This window comes from Anopheles moucheti, chromosome 2 (genome assembly GCF_943734755.1).
Source record: "Anopheles moucheti chromosome 2, idAnoMoucSN_F20_07, whole genome shotgun sequence".
NCBI lineage: Eukaryota > Metazoa > Arthropoda > Insecta > Diptera > Culicidae > Anopheles > Anopheles moucheti.
The window spans coordinates 23,525,830-23,543,949 of record NC_069140.1 but is presented as its reverse complement, the minus strand read 5'-3'; the positions used below and the strand labels follow the sequence as shown (position 1 = coordinate 23,543,949).

General features: G+C 40.6%; 3 protein-coding genes across 4 annotated transcripts in view; all 3 read left to right on the top strand.

Moving 5' to 3' along the window:
* The first annotated feature begins 521 nt into the window (after window positions 1–521).
* On the top strand, window positions 522–1,227 carry LOC128299377 (uncharacterized). Its single transcript, XM_053035324.1, has 3 exons — window positions 522–558; window positions 630–976; window positions 1,033–1,227. The coding sequence occupies exons 1-3, from the start codon at window positions 522–524 to the stop codon at window positions 1,225–1,227; spliced, it is 579 nt and encodes a 192-aa protein (XP_052891284.1).
* A 713-nt stretch (window positions 1,228–1,940) lies between these two features.
* Window positions 1,941–3,821, top strand: LOC128297096 (GILT-like protein 1). The gene is made up of 5 exons (XM_053032660.1): window positions 1,941–2,226; window positions 2,328–2,459; window positions 3,200–3,361; window positions 3,424–3,564; window positions 3,645–3,821. Exons 1-5 carry the CDS (start codon window positions 2,167–2,169, stop codon window positions 3,732–3,734), a joined length of 585 nt encoding a protein of 194 aa, XP_052888620.1. The 5' UTR covers window positions 1,941–2,166; the 3' UTR covers window positions 3,735–3,821.
* A 1,927-nt stretch (window positions 3,822–5,748) lies between these two features.
* LOC128297770 (serine/threonine-protein kinase Pak) overlaps window positions 5,749–18,120 on the top strand; it is a 49,697-nt gene continuing 37,325 nt past the window's right edge. For both annotated transcript variants that reach the window (XM_053033462.1, XM_053033461.1), the window contains exons 1-3: window positions 5,749–6,003; window positions 12,970–13,917; window positions 14,509–14,663. In XM_053033462.1, the coding sequence (XP_052889422.1) occupies window positions 13,758–13,917; window positions 14,509–14,663 (315 nt within the window). In that variant the 5' untranslated portion in view covers window positions 5,749–6,003; window positions 12,970–13,757. The remainder of the gene's footprint in view (window positions 6,004–12,969; window positions 13,918–14,508; window positions 14,664–18,120) is intronic.

Here is an 18,120-nt window from a genome sequence, read left to right as displayed (position 1 = left end):
GGTGTTATACAATTTAAATGTGTGGCGCGCAATTTCATTTACCAATCAGCATTTTCTCACTTTTCCTGATGTTTGTTTGATTCAAATGCAATAGGGTAATGACTTACAACAAACCAAAGTTTGTTCCAAGTAAATCAAAATAAGTGTTTTCAATCTCACCATCTTCCTACATCAATTAATAGGTCAAAACCCAACCATTTTAAAATACATGCACATAAATAATAACGATCGATATGAATGAACGAAATGGATCGTTAACATTTGAACGATAACACATAAAACTGTATGCAAACAGACTGCAACATTATAGCTACATTATCACGCCTGAGCAACTGTTCAACTACGCGCATTGAAGCGAAAATTTCAAGAATGTTTGGTATGAACGCTGTGTAAAACATCACAGGAATATCTTCATATTTTCCACAACACAATTCACTTGAAAAATGACATTCAACTAGTTGCTGAACTATAAAAGTAATGCACTCTATTGTACAGCCATAAGTCTGTGTTTGAAATTAGCAATGCTCCCAATAATTTTGTTTCTATCGTGCCTTTCAGGTAACCGTTACTAACCAGTGCAATTCCCATCTTGATTCGTTATTATCGAAGGCTCATTTCTAATCCCTCAGCAAATCCAGTCAAGCAGTCGCGAGCGGGAACATCGATAGAAGAAAATGTACAATGTTTCATGGAAATTAAAGAATGTTTAAACTTTGTATTCGATAAACTAGTTGTGCAATCTGCAGAATCATTTGTGTTATCAGAAAAAGTCGAAGCTATTCTATCAAACATGGCAACCAAAACACCCTTTGATCGTGTAGAAACGCGGCAGAGTTCGAGTTCAGAGTCATCCTCTGAATCATTTGAGTATATTCCCAATAATACAGCCCAGAAAGTGACTGTATTGTTAGGAAAGATGGACCTTCTAATGGATTCCATTAACCGTACTATATTCACTTCATCCTGTTTTAAACATGTAAGTATAAAAAACTGAAAATGTTAAATGTTTTCAACCAGTTGTACTCCTGACAGCTTCAATCAATGGGTGCAGCAACGATCGATGCTGCCAAACTGCAACAACACACAGCTTTAAGCTGTGAAACATCGCCGATCGTATGTTTCGTATTTCGGCTGCTGCACTGGATGTATGTAGAACCTACGTACGAGATTCTCCAGCTATTACGCCATTGGATAAAGGCAAAATCTTTCAACAGTAGTATGGCCTAAAAGTCAATGTCCAACCACAATGTACGAAATTTGATAGTAAAGAATTGGGTTTTAACTGCCTGTTTTAGATTAGATAACGCACCCTTATCGAGGGCAGGCGCTCTACTACCGGAAAAGTGGTCCCGACCCCGACAATACCGTGACACCTGAGTAGATAATGAGTTCACACCTGAGACGATAAGAACCAATCATTGTTCGCGACAGGAGATTTACGTACATGATTGAATGTCGCACGGACTTGAGTAAAGCTGACAAATGCGATTTTAAATCATATCTTGACGTTCATGACCATTAAACAAAAGGATGATGGGAACGTTGAAAACTGGCAGTACTTACAACGCCAAATGTAATAAAGATTAAATGAAACACTCAAAGCCTTCCAAATTCACAATAATTCTGAAGATCGTACTGTTTATTATTTTTAAATCTTCACCCATGATCTCTCGGTAACTTTTCAACTCGGCAAATCTGTTCCCACGCACTTATATCTGCGTCTGCATCATCTATTCAAAACGAACACTCCCGAAGCGCTAGAAAAGCCAGCTTCACCCAAACTTGCTCAGCTGTTACCAGCCAAAAGCCTCACCATACGCGTGTTACCTGAACGTCCCACCAAACTACCTTGCACAAGAGTACGCACACTACCACGACACGTGCTACACGCACTCATCAGAGCCCGCTCAGAACGCACTCGTCGGTCGCATTCGTGGTCGTTGTGTGTTGGTGCAGGTCAAACAGCAATCACAAAAAATCGCTGATCGCTCACGATTTGGAGGGGTGAACGCTAGGCGAAAAACCATTTAGCACGACTCGCTTTGGCTGCATTCTGCTCGATACCTTCAGACGCAACGGATTGGGGCTGCATCCGGTCAGAACTTACGTCCAGGGTTTTGTTTTTTTGCTATTAACAGTGATCTTATTTCCCCAACATCTGCGACCATGAAGCAATCTCTGGCAGTGTTCTTAATCCTGGCGGCATTCGCTGCGAACGTACAGGCGGTAAGTACACCGACCATTACAAAATCGTGTAAGAAGTGTTCACTGATGATGTTGTCTTTAACATTTTGTCATTGACTGGTTTCGGACCGTGGAACGCGTAGGTTACGGTGGATATCTACTATGCCCATCTTTGCCCGGACAGTGTACGCTTTGTGCAGGATCAGCTGCTGACATTGAATCCGACTCTTCTCAACGCCATCACCCTTGACTTCATTCCATTCGGCAAGGCAGAGGTAAGTGAAGTGAAAATCGGGTTATAAAAAGCGAAAGGCTCCAAAACTGTACTGGCGGCAGGCCAAATCGAAACAATTTTGATGACAAACGATCTATCTGCTGTCATCTGTATGGCTGTGAAATCGTAGGTGACGGCAAGTTGTATTCAGTGGTCAGTGTTCGCCCGTCACGAAACCTGTTTCGCTTCAAACTTCTTTGTGCCGCCTTTGGAGAGCAGATTTCGAGTTTTGCCTACATAAATTAAGCTGAACCAGACCGTTAGCATAGGCATGCGATTGTTCTTGAGATAACATTTCCCGCGAGCTAGTCTGTGCTATAAAAAACCGGATTTATGTCACAAGTCTCACCAAGTTAACGATCGGTGTAGATCGGTTTGCTTTTGCAGCTGTATGTATTTAAGTGTCTTCACTAAACAGTGTATGAATATCACTTGTAAGACTAGGAGCTAGTTTACAGCATTGTTCGAGTTCTTCCACCTAACGATCGCATTAACTATTTCTGCAATACTTTCAATTCTTCTCAAGCGGTAATTAAGTAATCAGGGTGCCTTCCCACGCACTAGAAAGGTCAATGTGAGTTTGAATTCAAACATAACACACCAACTACCGGTGTCGATGAACATAGCTGCAGCAATTTCGTAAGCAGTGCTTCCGTCCCATTCATCTCACAAACAATACGCTGGGTGTGAAATCAGTACGTTACCCAACATTTGCCATATTCATTCCACATTACTTTGCAGAGTGTCAACAATGGTCAAAGCTTCATTTGCCAGCACGGTCCAGCAGAGTGCGAAGGAAATCGGATTCAATCGTGCATTCTCAGTATGCTGCCAAACCAACAAGCTAAGGTGAACTACGTCGGATGCCAGATGAGCTTCACTGCTGATCCACGTGGATGGGAGGTAAGTGGTGGTTTACTTAATCTAATAGATTTATAATTGATGAACATATTTATTATCCTCAGTGTGCATTCCGTTCGGGAGTTAATCTAAACGCAGCCGAAACGTGTGTAGAAGGTACACAGGGAACGACCCTTCAGCTGGAAGCCGAACGTCGTACGCAGCTGATCGCTCCGGCATTTATTCCTACCATCGTTTTCAACGGAGTAAGCATGTGACGAATTATAGTTCGTGATAACAGGTTGAACTAACGAGTGGTAAATGTTTCATGTGTTTTTCTTCTCAGCAATTCGACCAGGGTCTTCAGGATCGCTCTCTGACTGACTTTGCAGGCATCATTTGCGAACTGGCGGGACTCACCGGTGTAGGTTGTTAAGCCTGTTTAATGCAATATAATTGACGATTTTGTGATTAACTATAAGAAAGTCCATGTCTGACTGAACCAACACGCGACAAATTGGTATGGAGAATAAACCTGCAGTAAACATGAACAAAACTGCGGTCGATATTCTAGAAAATGTTACTTAATCCGAAATTATGACGATGCACATCCTATCAACCAGCGTCATTTACGTAAAAGATTACGATGAACGTTGTAAATTGTGCTATCGTATTTATAGCTTAAGTAGATTATTATTGATAAAGTATCAGCTGATTGTTATTCAATTGCTCTAACGGGAATGATTAAACAAAGATAAATCACCAGATGGGATTGTTGTGAAGCTAATCTACCACCAGAAACCCCTTTTTCATTTCAATTTATTGTGCTTATGTATTTTTCATGACCGTAACAATGCTTGTCTTGTAAATTAACTAAGCATTGTTTATGTTGTATATCGCTATATTTTAGTTGGTGGCGACGCATAACGTTTCCATAGTAACATTATTTTCCACATCCATGGATCATTCTTTTGTGTGGAGCATTTTTGATTTCGTATCTCTTCTTTAAACTCCCTTCTTGCAACGCCTTCTATGATCTCCTCGCCAACAATTTATTTTTTCATGTTTACTATGATTTTTCCACATAGAAGTTTTTTACACATATCGACGTCCAAAGACGCTCAATTTGAGAATGTTCTTGTTGTTGTGCTATATTGTTTACTTTTCTGTTTATATAGAGTAAATTTTATCAAACCAGACAACCAGGAGTCTGGAGACGCAGAATTTTGTGGAGCATAGTCTCAATGGCCAAGATGCCATCAAATGCTAATAGGCAAAATACGTGTACTGTATATACTGTATCGGTAAAAGGAGTCAAAAAAACTCGTTTGTACCTGCAAACCTGTACCCGTATGGGAATACCTACTTAGATTTATGCAATCAGTTGCAGTTTTCGATTTGTGAAAGACGTCGACTTTCAATGAAATTATGTGCAGTACGTACGAAAAGCAGGATAAGGTAAGCGATGACGCAAGATTCTTAAGAACTGCTTAAGTGTAATTTGGAGTACTCATGTTAAAATAATATGTCGCATATGAGCATCACCGTCCAGATGGGAGCTGAACGCAAACAGGACTTGTCGTCTATTTTTACGATACATTTCATTCGTGATAACTGACCAAGGTTCGGGACTAATAAACTACCATGGCCAAATAACTAAAATACGATGCAAGATATCCAGGTCAGAGGAATGGCTGTATCAGACTAAGAGACAAACGAAGCCGCTAAGGCTCAAAATCTGTTAAAACCTATAACTACAACAATAGCTCAAAAAAAACATTTCGAGTCCCTGAACGAGGTTCAAATCCTGAATTAATATTTTATTAAACGATCGATAAGTACTACTAATGGTTTGTTTTGTGTCTTTTTTGTGTGGGATGTTCGATACAGGTGGACAGTGCACCTCCATATGATTGCACAGGTTTGTCCTTGTCGTATGGATTGGTTTGTCTTATTCAAGAATTGACAGCGTTGAAGTGAATTCTATAAAATCGAAAGCAATATCTCTCGTTCTCATCTCTCAACAAATAAAACCCAATCAATGAGATTGTGCTTTAAAGTCTTTACGAAGTAAAATATTTATGCATTAACCATCAAATTAAAAACGTCTATGGGACAGTCATGCAACTTTGCAGTTCATACATCAACTGTGGTAATTAGGAAAATAATAAAATCTTTTTGTTTATACATTCTTTTAGGGATTCAATACAAGCAAGAAAGTTTTAAAATAACATTTTGAAATTTCATAAATACTTCTGGGATTTGCACGACGAATTTCACGTAAAATTGCCATTTTTGTGCCGAATCTCGACAAAATTTATCCTTATAGTATTGAAACCGACTGTATAAATCTCCCGTCACGAATGACAGCCAAACAAAACCAACACAAACGCACCATTGCCGTTGTAGGGTTCTGCGTAAGCACTTGCAAAACACGAAGAAGAAGAAAATGAAAACGAAGTGAAATGTAACGCACACCGTACGAAGAAAAATCGAGTCACCGTGTCGTACTAATTTTCTAAGGTGGTCACCCTTTCCTGCACACGGTTTAGGAACGGGTTTACCGCGGGTTCTGTGCTGTGTGTGTTCCCAGCTACGGCAAATCAACGGGCCGCAACCTTAACCTGACTACTCATTCGCTGGCCGACCGTGCCTCCTTGGGTTCGATTCTAAATGGAGTATTCACCGTCTTTGTGGAGCGCGAGGTAACTACGATTGCTCAGCCAACGAGTGTTCTAGAGGAACACTTCAACCGCATGGAAAGTGGTACAGTTTTCCACGATATTGCCGCAAATGGCAGCATTTACGCGGAATCAAATTATTTGCGTGCACAAGAAATCGGGTGTCGGTCAACGTCATGTGTCGGTTCCTCCTGCTAGCCCGAATGCTTCATCCTGCCTTGGTATTATCGCTAATCGATGCCTTGGTCATGCCAGTTGCAATGTGACTTTGGAGTGTAATTGTTCATAAAAGCTAGTTTTTCTTCCAGAGTGCCTCACGATAGAATGATGAAAGATGTGTGCATCGTTAGTTGTTCGTAAATGAAAATTGATTCACAGCCAGAACAGGCGGTGCTAGAACTTGAATAGAGGTGGCAGAAGGCTTGCGTATGATTTATCCCTCCCAGTGTCACTTCCGCACGCCTGTTCTTTCGCGTGTTTCAGCAAGCGCAAGCGTGCATGTGCAGCCCTGTGTGTGCGTGGCTATGTGTGTGAATGTCGCGAAGACTGTCGCGACCATCACGCAAACGGTGTATCGATTTGGAGCGAAATCCGGCTCCGGTAGACAGGCTTAGTTGCCTGTGCCATCATCAGTATGCTACCACATTGGATACGAATGCATCAGAGGAATATAATCGAGGTGATGATGGGTGACTTCACACAAACGGCCGCAATCGAAACAACTGTGGTACAAGAAGCAGTAAATATACTTCGCAAAGCAGACCGAAACTTACCTCTCCCCAACGAACACAAGATGCTTTGCGATGGTGCAATAGTATGTGACAGTGGAAAGATATCCTAGAGACGAAACAATTGCACAGGAATTAAAATCTCCCTAAGCCATCCCAACAACAACAGTGGAAAGATATCCGCGATATGGTGACTTTCTTGCCTCAAAAAAGTAACATAAAGTGCCAAAAAACCAGCGGGACGAACTTCTGCTTCAATAGTGTGTACGTATGTGACGCGGAGTGTGCCTGTGATTAATATTATCAATCGCATTAATCATACAAAAGTGCATTGCGATAAATGTACCACCTCACACACCCACTGGCTAAGTGCTTTGTTGGGTGCGTTAAAGCCGGTGCGCGATTTCTTTTCGCAGTTATACGAAAAACGACAGATTAACAGCACCCGTGGTTTCGCACATGCAATGGTAAAGAGCTTCCGAAAAAAGCCGAAACCCGTGGGGCTGATAACAAACCTTACCCCTTTTATGTATCGCTCGAACCGTTTGAACGCAGACTTTAAAAGATTGATGGAATGCCTTTCAGCGACCGATAAATGTTGTGATTTCGATGCGGCATATCGCTATTATCCCAGCACCATTTCCCCGAAGAGCTATCAACATCATACCATGCACGGATGATCGATCCCAAGGCGAGAAAGCCGCATCTAACCGAACCGAGCAAAACTGTCACCAGGCCAATATTCCAACGCTTGTTTTGCAGTTGCAATCTTCTGCGATTGCGACACCGTGCATTGAAGGTAAGTGTGAGATGTTTGTTGAGAGCGTGAGTCATCGGTTGTTGTTTTTTTATTTGCAGGCTGTGCGGATGTAAACTGGAGGGAAATGACATATATTTGCAATAGAAGAAAGGCATTAGTTATACGATGTTTAGTTGTTAGGTATCACTAAACAGCTCTAAGCTTTTCCGATGTACGTACATCAAAGAAGAAAAAATCACGCTCTTGAATCAGGGTAGTCCTGCTGGTGATGCGCCATAATTATTGGCCTATTATTTGGTCTTCTGACGGATATGGCCTTCTTTTCCCAATATTTGTCCGACTCTGTCTTTAGTTTACTCATACCTGTACAATCCTCTATAAGTTAAAGAGGATTTCTCTCCTTGTTAGAGTGTATTTAGAACTACACGCAAAGAGAATGTGTCCAAAACGAAATTTAAACTCATATTAGACGTGTGATGGAGTCTTAAATAAGTGATATATCGTTCATGGACAATGGTTCCAAAGCCAAGTATAAAATGACATGGAACAAGATTACATCTATCTGTGCTTTTTTGAATTGCATTCTCTCTTCTTGTTGGTGTAACGACCTACTAGGTCATGCATGCCATTTCTGGCTTACTAGACTTATTTTACTACGTAGCTGGATAATCAGTCATTGCTACGGGGGATTGGTTCGGATGGGATTTTGGTCCGGTCTGTTCCTGTGAATATCGATGCCGCTACCAACATGCCTTGAATTGCATTAAAAATGGTAAATATTGCTAAATATTGAACTCCAGATCCAGCTTATTCTCCAAAGTCCAAATAAGAATCTGATCGTTAGCGATCATAAGTTGTTAGATATAAAATTAACTATAGATGACTATGAACTCTACATCTTATTGTTGGGATATATGGCTTGGTATATCGCAGTTTTCCAGTGCTGTACTTTTCATTCCGGCATTGAATTGCATTGATACCACTTCTAAATTCGATCGTCGTGTAAGTTGTCACACGCGACACATAGCACACACGCCCAGGAATGCCATACTCGCTTCCAACGTTAAGTCCTGTTCTAAATCTAGGAATCAATGGCCTACAGCGCTGTGGCGCTACCACGTAACGGACCGCGTGCAGACGCGTGGTTTCCACTCCAAACATCCATCATCCTTCCGTCCTTCCCATTGGTTAGCCCCTAAACGACTTTGGGCATCCAAAATAGACGGAAAAGAAATAATAAAATTAAACCGCCCGGTGAAAAAAAGCGCGGGCGAGTGCGCTACGAAGGCGTACGAAGCGTATGCAACAACAGCGTTGAGATCGAGGGTGCGAACGATGTAAAGAAAACAAGCGTCTTCTTATAAATATAAATATATCTCTTAAGTGCTTCACCGCGCACACAAACGCACATACACACACTGCTTCCTCCACTTCAATGTGGGGACCGGTGTCGAGCGTTGGTGCTCTCCGGTTGCAATGCATTTTACGGCTGGGGCTCGGTCTGCGCCATGTTCTTTGATGCAACGTCATTCATAGTGGAAAATATTTTCACCTAGCGAGATGGACGCGCATTCGTCGGTGTATAAGTCTTAGGAGCATCTTGTCACCATCCATACACCATGCTCAATCAGAACACGACGATGATGAGGATGATGATCTGTTTGCGTTCTGCGTTTACACGGAACCTGGTGCACACGCTGCAACAGAGATGCAATTTAGTGGATTCATGTTCAAACTACGTCAGATACGTTGAACAATAGCTAGGTTTGTTGGTGGAAGGTGGTGTGGCAATGCTGCATGGGGCAAATGTTGCTTTACGGCAACAGGACACAATTCCTTGATGGAAAATTATGGCACATGCATTATAGTCTCTGCAATGGTTTGTGTACTTGATGCTATTGCTTCTGACACATTCTCCTCGTAGTAAAGCTGTTTGTCGTGAGCGAAATTTTGTCTACCTTCTGGTTGTACACGCTGTTTGCAAGACAGGGCTTAAGCGTGTCACGGTGACGTATTTCGTTTACTTCACTTTCCTAACGGACTGTGAGGAAGAATTACTATTTTTTATCTTGAAACCTAGGCCGTGTCGTACGTCAAGAAGTGGAAGGAAAAGTCGAGCAAAAGGGCACAACATTCATCAACTTAAGCTTATTTGTGATGGCACTCTAAACGAGAGCGAGTGAATGTGACCGTGTCCGGTTAACCATCGTGGTTTAAGGTTCTTATCAGAAACTGCACGTAGATAATTGGTAAAAGCTGTGACTCAACGGTAGATATGAACCTTGCTCAACAAAAATATGAGATAAACAACCTTTGTTTGTTCAACTGTGAGCGTTTGTTTTTTTTTTTCAAACACATTCATTTTTTCTGTTTGCTCTTGTTTTGTTTTTTATCTACAGAATTTAATCAAATTCAATTCAATGATGAGCTAGGTTCGAGATTTTGATTTTGACATTCCAGTTAGTGGTGGCTTAAAAACTACGCATGACACTTTAAAATTATACCAATGCGCCACTTGTCCCAAATAATATCGAATCATCTTAGAATGAACTAAAGCTCAGCTGGAGTTATGCCTGATGGGTTTGAAATTAATTCTAAATTTTACACTGACCGGACAGTAACAATGTCGTCCTTAATGGTACGCTGTCCCGTTGGTCACCACCAAGTTGGCACCACCATCGGGTAAGGATTTTCGATTTTTCTTGCGTCGCTCGAACCCATCCAACAGCGAGTCGTCCTTCGTGTCTGTTGTAGGTCATCAACTTTTGTACGCCGCCCCGTAAGACAACGTTGATTAGGGTCGTTGAAATAAAAACGGAAGCTCCATAGAGTGACAATGAGCTCTGTTTAGGCCATTTTTAGTTAGCAGCTTTCGTTTTGTCCTTATACTTCAACACGCGGTATACGGTGGCGCACTAGAATCAAGATGCTTGGCTCAGTCGTCAAATGGTTTCAAAGTCATCCGACTACAATATCTAAGACTGTGATGAAGAAAAAGGAATTGGGAAAAACTAGGAAGAAAATACTCAACCATTGGTTCAGTCCTTTCTTCTGCCACCATCGATGTTCTTCATGATAAAGCCAAGACACTGAACTTGGAGCAGAGTCGAATCGATTTTCGTCGGGATTTACGAACTTTTACCATTTCATTCACCCTTATCACCCTGTACGTTTGGATGGGGACCATTTTTCACCCGGTGCCTCCGGTAACCAGACAGAAGGTTAATTAAACAGCGCTCATTAGCCAATCCTTGGGAAAGCCAAAACAATGCCAGGAGTAGGAGAATTTTATTAGACAGTAGTGGTTAGTTTGAGATTTTATGTACTCTTGTTTTCGAAAACAAATACTCTTTGGGCGACATTTTCCGTTTTTTTCCAAGTTGTGACAATCGAAAATCATTTTGATTCAAGTTTTTCAGCTTTAGTGTTGCATCTAAACATTATTGGCTGTATAGTTATGTATCGGACCTTATTAGACATGATAGCCAATAATTTTACAACATTAATTAATATTTTAGTAATATTTTATGTAATACTATTGCATTTTACTTCCCTTTCCATTTCTATTGTCAACAGCAACCGTTATAAACGATAGTTCGTATTAGTTTAAATGCTTTTGATGTACTTTCTATCAAACGACGTTCTGTGATTTTCTACAAAAGTCCATCGTCCTACCATTATCTTCTATTTATCGTCACATTTATTCACATTTGTATCCCATTGATCATTTGCTAGATGGTTTGCAACTGTGTCACTTTCAATATTTTGCAATCATCACGGAAGCAAAAAGGGATTGTAGCACAAATACACGACTAACCGCTCCGGTAGATAGACACGCGAAACTCGATGACAAATATCTTTCCCGGTTTTCTGACCTGCAACCTGAACGGAAAGCGATTCATTTCGCTTGTTAGATAATATCGATGAAAGGGAAGATCGATTGTATGTAATGAGTTATGCTATCTTCGCTAGCGTCTTCTCGATACGTCTCTGCGGGACGCTTTTGCTCATTCGAGTGTATGGTCATGGTCGAATGAAAAATTGAACTGTCGCAAATTGGCGAAGGCAAAATGTAAGTGTCGTGTGTGAAAGTGATTTTTAGAAAGATCGATTACGTATACTATCCAACTGACGATGGTAATATGTGTTAGATGCGGGATGGTTAAATTGTTGAAAGATGTTATATATTTAACAAAGAACTGTCTGCATACCCAGCCTGATATCTTTCACCAATAACCAGATCAGATTTGAGGTATTCTTAAAGAAGATTTTATTAAAAATTTGGGGAATTGTAGTCTCTTTTATTGTCCTATCAACATCAAATCTTTTCAAACTCTATTGCCCGGGCCCAAAGCGCACTGTCAACGCCAAAAGTCTATCATGGTGACCGGAAACTAAAACCAAACGCACGTACTGTAACTCCTGCCATCGGTTGCGATTTGTCTAAATAAAGAAGAACTTTGACGTGCGCGATAGTCGAATCGATCGACGCCCCTTTCCCCGTCCAATCGCGAACCTTTTTAGCCGGACGCTTCCCATCTTTGGCAACGGGAGCCTTTTTCGTGGTTATGCCTTGTTCTTCTTTTTGCCAACTTTGAACGGCCGGCCGGCAGACGATCGTTTTCCGTTCGCTGCCCCCGTTACCGGATGCGAAGACGGGGTAGCAAAGAGCTGTTATTACGGGGTGTCATAGCGTCCTCCTGTACGTTCCCGAAATGGTTCGCTAATAATATTACCTCCATGTTTGACGAAGTCGCGTTAAATGTGGTTGCCGATTCTCTGGTTGTGTTCTGTTTCAGAAATATTAAGACAGTGAAGGATGAACGGAACAAAACATATTTACCGGAAGGAATGTTCCAGCACTGGTTGCTTAAGTTCTTATGGGCCTACAGAGAGAGAAAAGAACGCCGGAAGCATAGCTGCTAGTGGTGAATGGAATTTATGGATTTACGAAAAATTTATACGGATCAAGCTAAATTCTATCCTATTCTGTTAGCTGTTACTGTACTGTGTTGTTGGTATATTAGTGCATTGACGAACGAAAGCAAATTGGTTTGCAATTTTTCCTGCGGTTGATTTAATGATCCATACTTAAGCTGAGATCCTAACCATTTCTTGTTGTTGTAGAAGTTTGTAAGTGTCATGTTCTAAATTCCATTACACAAATTTATTCCATTACTTTATAGTATCTAGTACATATTCGTGCCTTCTACGTTTATCTAACTTTTTTTTTTATTATATCTTTTCAGAAAATATGGCCTGTGCAATGTGAAGAAAGGAAATCAGCCGGAAGGCTCATAATATCATCAGTGAAATTGATTGTGCTTACAGATTGTATATTTACAGCAAATCATACTTCTTACGCTACACGTGCGCATAGTATGCACGAACTTTAAAATCAAACTCCATAAATTTTACAATTAAAATATCAAGAAATATTTGTCTACTTCATCGCTTAAGTCACTATTATTCATTGCGCATTGGTGTACATTTCTTTTGTAGGTCGTTTAATGTTTGGAATTTGAATTAGCCGGAACACCCAACACCCGCTCCAATCCAGCATCGCAAACGGCGACCGTTCAGTGCAATGTGAATGTGTGCTTGTGAAGGATACGGTCCTTGAATCCTTAATGGCGCAACGTTGATGGTAAAGTGTGTGTGTTGTGTTTGCGTGAACGTGTGTCGTATTTTATTCCCAGGCGCACGTTTATTTTGCGTTTAAATTTTATTTACTATTTATTTATCGTACAACGGCGATCTGATCCGATCCGTGTGTCTGTGTCGTGTTGTGCCATTCCATCCTTTATTGTTCAATATAAATGGCCAAAAGTGTGACAAGTTTAATCGGTTCATGTTTTTAAGTGTATTTACATGTGCATCATCTTGTACATATGCGAATGATCGTGTGGGTGCGTTTTAAGTGTTCACATTCGTTTTGCATTTAGATGGGAAAAAATAATCCCCCCGGGTGAATATATTTCGGTCACTCAAAAGAGCAGTAAAGCCTGTGTATTGTATGTCTGTGTGTCGCATAGAAATTATTCAAAAAAAGTATTAAATGTGTTCAAAATTGAATCAAAAATCATAAAGTGAAAATAATAATTTAACCGACCAAAACTAGTTTAAAAAGAAATTGTTCAGTGCAGTGAAACGGAAGAACAGCACGTGGATTAGGAGAAAGGTTTTTTTAAGTAACGAAAGAAGCGCCATAAATCTTCACACTCTTTTTCCACTGAGCCAGAAGAGGGCAACATTTAAGGATCCTCTAAACCATCGAACAACGGTGCACTATGTCAAGCGAAGAGGATAAACCTCCAGCACCGCCCGTCCGGCTGACAAGCAATCGGGGCGGTGGCGGTGGTGGCGTTGGCGGTGGCGGTGGAGGCGGATCAGGAGTGGTCGATCGGATCGATGGTGTTGCTCCGGTTGATATGAAACCGTTGCCTAAAGGTAAATGGGAAGAACATATAGCTCAAATTTACTATTAATTTAAATTTTACGCATTTGACGCAGTAATGTGTGTATTTCATTATGTAATGTCCTTATTTGGTTAAAGTGCCATATCCTAATTCAAGTTTACAAAAAAAACTTGGGGCCTTAATGATCCTCAGACATCGATTATCTTCATATAATCATATTTTTTTGGAGAGTTGACACATAATTCAAATGACTCCTTACTGAAGATTCATTCGAGTGGCCCGTATCAAGAAAAATTATCGCAATATTATTTGAGGTGGATCTGGAATCCTTTCCACATTCTTAAACTTTTGCAGGTAGTATACCATTGTTAAAGGAATATGAACGAATTGTGAAAGCTTTATACAGAATCGATATCGGCTTGTCAAAATTCCGAATATCGAGAAGGATTCCACTTCTACTTAGACACAATCTAGTTCAACTTGATTCAAATCTAGTGATGTTTCCAATTTCCATCATTTTTCCTTTTCCAGAAATATCACGTAATAGCTAGATTACGGTCACACTTCATACACTACAACTGGATAATTTAACTAAAGCGAATATTTCTGCTCATTTTTTCAGAACCGGAAGATGCCGATCGGAAAAAGAAAACGCTCAAGAACAAAATTAAGGTTTCGAAGGCGTCCCATAACGATTCCAAGCCGAATATATCCTATCCGACCAACTTCGAACACACGGTCCATGTAGGGTTCGATGCTGTAACTGGAGAATTTACGGTAAGTGTGATATCAGCAAGCGAAACGCAGCATGCTCTAGCTTCAATTTGATCCCATCCATGCCAGATGGGTGAGGAAGAGATCGGAGAGCAAAATTGATTCTTTCACCGTGAAAGTACGCAAAGTACTCAGGTAAACAACGCAAAAACTATGACGGGAGGTACTACCTAGTGTGGAATTTAATTTGAATTCCCAGCAGTGAAAGATTGACTGGGCTTTACTTCTACCGCGGCCTTAAGAATAATCGGCCTTTATGTGATGGTCTGAGAATGTAGAAACATTCCGCAATGTTTATATCGGAAGCTAAACAAATTTCCCAACAGCCAGACAGACAGACAGCACGCGCCTCTGTCAATCAATCCGTTCTCTAAGCGATCCGACCAACAGCTGTGTACCACGAAAACGTGCAACTTCGGCAATAACTTGTCCCTGTTCGGAGTGTGTGTGTGTAGTTTTGTTTTTCTTTTCGGGCGGAACTTCGCTTTCACTTTTTTCTTTCGCAATGGGCAAATTTTTGGGTGAAACAACAGTTTTTTCCCATTGCCGAAAATGCGCTCGACGCTATACCAAGCAGGGGTGGTCGGCTAATCGAACCTAAAGCACGATTAGTTAACCGGCCCAGTAGTGTGTGGACGAGAGATGCTAGAGAAAAGCAAAGTGGCACGATATGTTTGCAGCTGTTTTATGTTCCTTTTTTATATTAAACCCTATTAAATTTTGTTTCACTATTTTGTTCCAGTGGTACGGGTTTTTTTTTGGTGTGTTTCTAAGCTGCCACTTTCATTATGACGAAGGTTTTTTCCACGCGTGTGTGTGTGTGTGTGTCTGTATTGTGCGTGATTTTTTTATGTTCGCTTATTTTGGCGCATTTATCTCGTTTGCCGAACGTGCGTCACGTCACGCCGGAACGATTTATGACCATTTTGTTGGGTGGTCGGATGGAAAATATCTTTCCCTTTCCTTTTTTCTTAGCCTTTCGATCTTTCACTCTTGGTCGGTGTACGAATATATTGGAAATAATCTTACTTTTGTAGGCCGGTTATGGTACATTTTTAATTTCGCTCATATTTGCGTAGAATCATTGGGACGTGCAAAATGTTGGCTGCATGTTTAAACTTTGCTGCCTTTCCAAAATAGGCTTTCCATAATGGGTTATTTTGGGTCGCACCACTTCCATCGGGCGATTCGATCCTTTATGTGAACTTTAATCATTTGAACATTCCAGTTGAATGGGAAGGAAGGACCAGAGACGGCCATAAAAATCGCCACATCACTTTGTACCAATAAATAGCTGAATTGATCGTTGGTGGATTGTAGGTTTAGTAGGAGCATGATGTTGACCTTACTTCATTTTTTTTTGCGGTGCATCAGAATACATCGCATTTTGGACGGGCTCAATTAGTATCATGTATTTTTTGTTTTGGAGGATCGTTATGTCACTTTCGATCGTGACAACCACTCCCAAGCAAACGTGGCGGTTTTGGAATAATTGTTGGGCGGCTATACATATTATGACTGCTCAGCTAAGCAACGATCGATTGATATATCACGATTTTTTCGAAATCGTCTGCAACGAGAAGCAGCTGCAATTTTTCAACTTTCCATTTCCATCGATAGCTCTACAATCTTGTCGCTAAAATTGTATTTTGCTGACCTTCCTAACATGCTCCTACGGTGAGGTAGTTTTTTTAAATAAAGTGATTTTTTACGTTCTGCAATCTCAACAAAAAGCTAAGCTACAACCAAACGATTGTATCGACGAGCATAGAATGTTTTGTAACGAGTTCTTAAAAAGTATACCAAAACAAACGCCTCTCTACGGTCGGACTGGCACGAACGTGTATTTTACTACCAGCCAGATTTCGTGTTGAATTGGCATTCTGTTGCATTGGATCGCCCAATTGCAACGAACGTGACACTTCCACAGCTGTCAGATAATGAACTGCGATTCGATTGATGGGTGGATAATAAAATTGCCATGAACACAGAATTCCATTCCAATGACGGGCTCGCTGATGCGATTGATAGTCGGTGATCAAGATGGAAAATTACGGTGCAATGTATCTGTTGAACAGTTTAAAAATAACATCAACATTTGAAGGATTGATCATCCTTATAGCGATTACTTCGGTAATTCAATTGTTTCCATGTTGAAATAAAATAGCATCTTTCTTGTTTCGTAGTCTATTCTCTTGTCTATCTTTATTTTAAGCTTGCAAGGACTATTTTTACGCGAGACATTGGAGATGTTTGCCAGTTTTGAACAGTTTGTAAAACCTTTCGGCAATATTTTTATCATTCATTCCGCGTGGCCTGTCGGATGTATCTAATGTTGGTGTTTTGCAGCACCACCATTTTCTGCAGCAGAAAGCAAAGCGCAACTGCAGCTGGGTGACTAATTATGGCAGCAGCTGCCAACCGATGTTGGCTCTCCAGCCCGTTTCGCTGGATGGTTGGAACTAGAGCAAGATTTGCATTCGCCATTCATGCCATTGTGCACAATCCTCTTTCAAACGCTCTTTTATCCTATTGGCACAGAAACGAATGGTAAAGTGTCCCTTACCCGCCACAGTTGGCAGCTTATGGAATGCTTCAAGGTAGATTGCAGCCACGCGCGCACTGCGCTGCTGGTTTTGTTGTTTTGTTTATATACTTTTTTGTAAATTGGAATGTAGGTGGGCACCACATACCTTACGCTGGGCTGGATAATGCGATTGCAAACTATTTTTCCACCAAACATTTGCCTGTTTTGCCAAACTCTTCCCGAGCATTTACGCTCGAAATGTTTATTTAGGCTCTGGGGTTTGATTTTGTTGCAAAGGTATCAATAGCTGCCCGATTTCACGCCGACTTTGTACACTCGTTGTCTGTTTGCTTTATCCCCGTTAGAGCTTTGGGAGCTTTTTTTTTCGTTTAAGACATTCCTTACGATCGAGGTAAACTGTTTGGTCGTTTGCGCAATGTTGTGTAGTTTAAATCAGATTGCAACGGAACTAGAAGTTGTTTTTCCGGTTTCTCTTGAGTTGCATGGTGCAACATGCAAAAATGTTGAATAGACATATCATTATCTGACCAAAGAAACCGTACAGTTTAATTCAAATTTTAAGATTTGAGATGGGGTTTAAGACGGAATGGGATTGGGTAATGTGTTTAAATTAATGATACGATACAATAATCGTAGTACTTATATGAAGCAGATTTTAATTTTGCAGTAGTCTTAAACTGAAACTCAGCAATTGTCTGAAATTTCCTCTGGACAACCAAACTAGTTTTTATATATTTTCTTTCAATTCGAAAATGAGCCCTTTCTTCCTTAACATGTTATTTTTAGTATAATAGATATTATAATATCTCAATAACAAATCCCCGAATACAATAATAATATCCTATAAATAAAATATATGCAATAGTAATATCCAGTGCTTTAATTGAGTTGATAAAATTATTGTTACGAACT

What these genes read in the sequence shown, in the direction of transcription:
- LOC128299377 (XM_053035324.1), top strand. Translation starts at nt 522, where the DNA reads ATGCTCCCAATAATTTTGTTTCTATCGTGCCTTTCAG. An exon ending in GTTTCTATCGTGCCTTTCAG is followed by an intron (nt 559 to 629) that starts GTAACCGTTACT and finishes CTAATCCCTCAG; the next exon opens with CAAATCCAGTCAAGCAGTCG. An exon ending in CTTCATCCTGTTTTAAACAT is followed by an intron (nt 977 to 1,032) that starts GTAAGTATAAAA and finishes TACTCCTGACAG; the next exon opens with CTTCAATCAATGGGTGCAGC.
- LOC128297096 (XM_053032660.1), top strand. Translation starts at nt 2,167, where the DNA reads ATGAAGCAATCTCTGGCAGTGTTCTTAATCCTGGCGGCATTCGCTGCG. An exon ending in TTCCATTCGGCAAGGCAGAG is followed by an intron (nt 2,460 to 3,199) that starts GTAAGTGAAGTG and finishes ATTACTTTGCAG; the next exon opens with AGTGTCAACAATGGTCAAAG. An exon ending in CTACCATCGTTTTCAACGGA is followed by an intron (nt 3,565 to 3,644) that starts GTAAGCATGTGA and finishes TTTTCTTCTCAG; the next exon opens with CAATTCGACCAGGGTCTTCA.